Source organism: Cydia amplana, chromosome 17 (assembly GCF_948474715.1).
Source record: "Cydia amplana chromosome 17, ilCydAmpl1.1, whole genome shotgun sequence".
NCBI lineage: Eukaryota > Metazoa > Arthropoda > Insecta > Lepidoptera > Tortricidae > Cydia > Cydia amplana.
Window position 1 is genome coordinate 2,263,687 of NC_086085.1, and position 7,116 is coordinate 2,270,802.

General features: G+C 37.4%; 1 protein-coding gene across 1 annotated transcript; it reads right to left on the reverse strand.

The window, feature by feature from the left end:
* Positions 1-236: 236 nt before the first annotated feature.
* LOC134655645 (transmembrane emp24 domain-containing protein bai) lies at positions 237-6,501 on the reverse strand. The gene is made up of 5 exons (XM_063511081.1): positions 6,195-6,501; positions 5,786-5,906; positions 4,822-4,892; positions 960-1,086; positions 237-409 (listed from the first exon to the last, which is right to left on the reverse strand). Exons 1-5 carry the CDS (start codon positions 6,369-6,371, stop codon positions 288-290), a joined length of 618 nt encoding a protein of 205 aa, XP_063367151.1. The 5' UTR covers positions 6,372-6,501; the 3' UTR covers positions 237-287.
* Positions 6,502-7,116: the final 615 nt, after the last annotated feature.

Below are 7,116 nucleotides of genomic sequence, written 5' to 3' on the forward strand. Positions count from 1 at the left end.
AAACAGAGCTTAAAGCCAGGGCTCGGAACCGGTTTTTTTAACCCAAAATAGCCCAGTATTTTTAATTATTTTATGCTCTTTACGTAGGACTAAATCACGTATTTAGGTAACAACTTCGTATTATTAGATTGTCCCATTAAACATGAAATAATAAACCAAAGAACGAATTAATGCCGGTATTTTTTGTATGAAGAAAAAACCGGCTCCGAGCCTTGCTTAAGGCCTTTCAGTTTCCTGCTTTGCGGGCCTAAGGCCGTAGTCTGGAGAGCCCTAATCTAAATTGTCGTCTATTCAATAAGTTTCTTGGCCTTAAAGTACCGACGGAGGTAGAGTACCTGCCACGTGGCGAGGCCCAGAAGGCACACCATCGAGAATACGCTGAAAAAGAGTACCCTGTTGTTGGTTGACTCTGGAATTATGACAAAAAGGGAAATTATTTATGAGTTTTATGACTAAGTCGAACAAAAGTTATGTTATGTTATGAGCAGGTAACCTGCGAAGGTTATGGTCACCAGCAATAGTTATTTTCGATACAAGTGCGAAAAAAGGTAAGTGCGAAAAGTAGGAAATTCGCAACGAGTGGCGATAAGTTAAAACACGACCGAAGAGAGTGTTTTAAATCGACACGAGTTGCGAATTGCCTATTCGCACGTGTATCGAACAACGTTTTACAGTACATATGGCACTTTAAAGTTTCGACATACGCACGAAAAGTGCTATTTTACGCACTAGTGCGGAAAAGTAGCCCCATATGTAATGTAAAGTACATTACGATATAGGTAAGTGCGAAAAGTAGGAAATTCGCAACGAGTGGCGATAAGTTAAAACACGATCGAAGGGAGTTACTTACGTACATAGAAACGAAACTGTTTGATGTTGCAGTGCTATTAGTTTTCTTTCTTATTTAATTTCTAGTATATTTCTTGTCAAATCTACCAACACCACACCATGTAACTCACCATTAGTATCTCTCATCTCCTCTTCCCGCTTCCTCATCAGGGTGAAGTCCTGCACAATGGCTTCCGACAGGTCTTCAAGCCGCTTCAGTTCCACTTCCATCGGCTTTAGCTTGGCGGCCTCACCGATCTGTCAAGACCAAGACATGTATGTTGACAAACTTTTGTAATCATCCTTTGACCGCCAAAAGCGCGCGCGGTTACAGCCCAATATCAACCTTCGTGCATTCCGACAAGGTTCACTATGCCGCGCCGCACACGATAGGCGAGGCGTTCAAATTAAGTAGTATTAGTAAAATATGAATTTAGGATGAATTGAGGGGTGAAAATCGGATTAATTGGGTTTTTTATAGTACCTGTACCTGACATATAGCGTGCCAAAATTGGAAGTCAAACTAGCAACATGCATACCAATATTACCAATGAAAAAAAAAACAACTACCCATAGCCACGTTTAAAAAATGCAAAAGGGTCGATTCCACCCCCGCGCCGCACAGGACAGGCGTGACGTTCAAAGGATTTAGGAAAAAGACTCGATGAAATGCATGAAGTTATAATGTTTTAAACTGGAGGGAACTGTCACTTTTTTTGCCATACTAATTTGAACCTTATCACCGAGACAGAAAGTTGTTCGTACCAGACTAGAGAAAACGGTCCACTTGAGATAGAAAAACCAGAGCCCTGTGTCTCACTCGCACATGTTGCCAATGTTAAAAAGATACCACTGTGGTAGAAATCATATCAATATACTACTGAAATTAATTACCTTCTTATACAATTTTAGTGCTATATTCAGATTACAGTTCTGATAACTTTTAAGTAATTTGTAAATAATTATGATGTCAATATTATTAACTGATTAAACCAAACATGCGCACAACAAATAAAGCATTTAAATTTAACATGGTAGAAATCGTAGTAACTTTGAATATTAATTGGTATCCCAAACTTTTCGTGTATTTTCAAAATACGTAAATGGCGCCGCTCAGAATTTATTCGTAAAATATTAAAAAAAATGGTTAAAAAAATGTTGTGTGAGGGGTTGTAGAAGTGAAAGCTATGCTGATTGTGGAATATCTTTTCACAGGTAAGTCACAATTATTCAATTTTACGATAAAAATACAAAACGATATTGTCAAACTCATTAGGGTGACTATGATGTCGGCACGATGTGGATCGATCTTGCAGAATTATTATTACGTACTTAATGTAAAAAAAGTTTACATAAATAGGTATATCTTTATTTCGGCATGTTTAATTATTTGAGTGACGTAATGAGAGCTATATAATTGCCAAAATCAAATCCAAAGTCCTTAAACATTACAGATTCATATTTATGTGATTTAAACATAATATTTAATTACTGAAACGTTGGTTCAAACTATTTACATATATGTAATCGATTCTATATAGACTGAACACACATTTCCGTCTGTAGACAAAGGCGGCAAATTTGAAAATTTTGTTGCAATCACAGATCTACGATGAGTACGATGACGCTTACGCTTAATGAATAGCTGAAGTGTGGAAAAGGGAAGCCATCACGTATATGAACACACCATGAGTATGATATTGATAGTGATAGGTAGTTTGTAAAATTATTAAGAGCATAAATAGTGAACCAAAAGGGCCCTCCACACCCGTGCGCGATTCGCGGCGCGAAGCCGCGATTCACGCACATAGTCTAGAGGGGGCTAAAGAGAATTTAGAATTCTCTTTGATCTAACTCTAATATGCTTATCTTAGTGACAAGCGCCTTAGTTAAAAACTGTAATAGACGGGTATACCGGTCCGCGACCCTGGACATCTGTCTCGCTCTCACATATAGCTGTGTTTTTAATGGACGTACGGCGGACCACCTTCGTCACAATTATAGCTGGTCAACCAAATCTTGTCATTAAAAAAAGGCGCGAAATTCAAATTTTCTATGGGACGATATCCCTTCGCGCCTAAATTTTTCAAATTTGCCGCCGTTTTTCTACTGTCAAGATCTGGTTGACCAAGTACAACAATGATCGCGATCCACTACGCTCATCCCATCTGTAACAGCTTTTATAACTGACTTACTTAATTAAAGTGGTATCCAGACGGGACTGATCAAATCAGTCGATTTGATCAGGAAATTTGCATTCCATAGATAATTACTATGAAAATTGGCATTTATGTGTCTGCACCTGCTGATTCGATTGGAGAATTTCATCAGATTGGCGAAAAATTGTCTTGTCTGGATACCACTTTAGTAAGGTTGTGTGAAGCGTTTTACAGAAGAGAAAAAAATCTATAGGTATCCATCCCTTTTCTGGAGCATTTATACTAGCATAGGGAAAAGACGGTATGATTCTCTACGACTATGCACGAATGAGAAAATTTTTTGGCCAAACTATACATTTAAACTTATCCTAATATCCCACATACATATGACTTATGGTCACCCTAATTAGAACGAGATGCAAGGCTCTGGTTTGACTTCTCATGTGGACACACTTTTTGGCCCGTGTACTCGATCCAGTTTATTCTCTAGGTCCGTGATGAAATGTGACTCTTTTTCTTGTAACACAAAAACCGCCTATATGGTTGGTCTGTGTCTTGGAATGACCCAAAAGTTACAATTCAATAAAATTGGCATGTTCTTAGTTAAGCCCCTTAGACGGATCAAGAACTTGCATGCTATTTTCGTTACATTGCGGTACTTATAAATTGAAATAGAAGTCATATATAGCTGGTCAAGCTGATCTTGTCAGTAGAAGGTGGCAAATTTGAAAAATGTAGGCGCGAAGGGATATCATCCCATAGATTTTTTTTTACTGACAAGATTTGCTTGACCAGCTATACCTACTAAAGAAAGAGTGACATAGCCCTCCCGTAGTAGAGCATTTGGAGAGGCGTAAAGTGGTGGTGCATTGCGATGTTTGGTCAATCGACTGAATTCATTGTAGTCTGTACTGAATTCAATGTGGCGAATATTGCATACAAGTTCTTGATCCGTCTAAATGTGACTTTATTCAGACAATTTTAGCTCAATAGAGGTGTGCTGTTAGTATTGTTGCAATTACAAACACATTATTTATTAAAAACCTAAAACAACACTTCAGATCAGAATCATCCGAATTTACCCCAAATCTCTGGCAGATTGTCGATTGCAGAACATTGATGTGAACATTCCATTGATGTGAACATAAGAATTAATAAAAATATAAATTATAAGTATAAGAAGCAGTGGAAAGCAAATAGTATTTAAAAAAAAATAAGATGAGAGGTGTATACTAAAAACCGGCCAAGTGCGAGTCGGACTCGCGCACGAAGAGTTCCGAACCATTATGCAAAAAAAGGCAAAAAAAACACGTATGTTGTATGGGAGCCACACTATTTATTATTTATTTTATTTTATTTTGTTTTTAGTATTTGTACAGCGGCAACAGAAATACATCATCTGTGAAAATTTCAACTGTCTACCTATTATGGTTCATGAGTTACAACCTGGTAACAGACAGACGGACAGACTGCCAGCAGAGTCTTTGTAATAGGGTCCCGTTTTTACTCTTCGCGTACGGAAGCCTAAAAAAGGGTCAATAAGATAGGACACCCCAAGCACAGTATAATAAAGAGTACTAGCATACAGTATGGACGCTCCCTGCCTCCCGTTGAAAGTGCCGCCCACCCGCTGAGACCCGCTCTCGGTTACCTCACAGTTACCCTACAATGTCTTATCTCACTCACACAAGCATGGTACGCGTTCACCTACACGAGCTTAGGCTGTGTGCGTAGGAACGCTTTTGTTTCGTACATTTGATCGCCAGTGTCCGAAGTGTGCCCCAAGTATGAGACTCAAAAGATCTTTAAACAAAATTTCAAAAAAAGTACTTACACCCTCATAGTTTTTGGCTTCAATTCCAACTTTGATGTCTAGATGTACATCCTGGCTCACACTACGGCGTTCTGAAAGAAGAAATAATTACTAATTAGAACAAAAAAAAGCTCGACAACCCTCAGAATTGATGAAGCACAGAGCTGGCAAAACTATTAAATCGTGCTTTCTGTATGTTAATAAGTGCAGTGAACTCTAGTCAACATTTGGGTAGCAGGGGTGCAAAAAACTTTTTTAACTGCTTGAACACCACGCCTATGTTGTGCAGTGCATCCTGAACCTTATCCGAATGCAGTAAAGTTGATATTAGGCTGCAGCCTCGCGCGTGTGTTGATGAATACGTCTTTGGCAGTCAAACGGTGAATATTTTGCAGATAGAACATTTTTGGAGAACCTTTTTCAAAAAATGGTAAAGGGACATTTCTCTAAGGGTAATTATATACCTTAAACTATCTGGGTTATAATCGAAGTTCGCAAATTGCAGGCATCTTGCGAACTTCGGGTTTCGCGGTAGGCCACCTGAATGCAGTTAATCATACAAAAATTGTTGAGCATTCAACCTTTCAGTATTGTAGCTTGTCAAACCCTGTTTATGGAGGAATGTTTAAAATTGTTTGATGGATATAACTGATGATTATACACAGGATGCTACTGTCATAATCATACAGTACAGTTGTAGTTGTTTATTCAATTTTTTCAAGCCAGCTTTGGTGCCTTTGGTAAATCAATCCTAAATGATCCATGATGGTGCAGAAAAGTAAGTGCAAGTGAATCAAACATTTGATATAAGTATTTCCAACTTACGTCTCACATCTTAAACAACAAAATTGAAATGTTAAATAAATAAGATTATTCAAACTCCATATCATATCTTTATCTTTCTATACTTATTTAAGCAGCTAGTAGAAAAGACATCTATAGCACAATAATTAGTTATATATTATAATATTTTGAACCAACATACCTGGCGGCACTTTGGAAATGAAGCACACTTCAAAGGTGTCATAAGTTTCCGTCACAAATGTGAACTTGCCCTTCGTAATTGAGTCCTTCTGTGACAGGATGTGGCCTTTCGAATCACGAATCTGTAATCAAGTAAAAGATTAGCTATGACATATTGGAGGTTTACCAAAAGGTATAAAAGTATGATATCTAATTGGAAAAGATAAACAAATTTCACAATAAAGCAACACTAATCTCAATTAACTAGTAACTGGTTTTTAAGTTACAATCCTTTTTTTTAATGCAACCAGCTAATTAGACTAAAAAATAAAGGCTTTTATGAGTTAACTATATTGGAGAAGATGTGAAACTAATAGGAACTATGAACTATGACTTATTATTGGTCAGGAATTGTGGCTTTAGTTGCTTACAGTGTAATCTACTCTCTGGCCGGCGACTTCTGTGACTTCATACTCTCCGGCCACGAGGACATTTGCGTGCAACTCCTCTTTCAAACACTTTTGGGTGTTCGGAGCCAGGCTCCACATAATACCCTCTGAACCATGCCAGAAAACACTCAAAATGAATATGAGATAGTAAACCTCCATATCTGCTATTCACTAGATCTAAATTATTGCAATAAATTAGTTTCAGTTCATTACAGTCAGGAAAGGAAAACAAACATATTCTGTGTCAAAAAGACCGATGAGTTGGCCCGAGAGAACGTCGTCGGCGGCGTACTGTAAAAAGTTGCCATGTTGCTGCTCTTCGTAAATTGGAACGTTTAGACAAACGTGGCTAAATGAATATGTATCATACATGAGTATCTATGAATAAAAATTGATTTTAAAGTAAAAAATGAGTTGTAAATATAATAGCATTACGATAAAAAAAGCCTTTTAGTACTGTTAATTTCTAGGTTTGGTTATGATTAATTTCACTTATTAAAAAGCTGCGTAAAAAGAACCACGTGGGAAAATATGTCAAAAGAAAATAAGCTAAAAGAAATACTAAAAAATACACTTCACATTGTCAAAGTAGTTTCTATTAGAACCCAATAAGGTATCTTTTTGAATGTCATTATCTTTAATCATACGAATTTTGTAAAGTAGCGTAAACGTACGTGTTTTTCTTTGGTTACTAGTGTTGCATCTTCCATTACACATCTGCATTTTATCGATAACATAATACAGTCAGCAGCAGAAGTTGCTAAGCGGGCGTGGTGTTCAAAATTACCTTGACACGCTCTTATTCTCTTAGCAATAAAGTCGCGCCAAGATAATTTTGAACACCTGGCCCGCTTAGCAACTTTTGCTGCTGACTGTACTATAGATATAGCATACAGAATCGGAC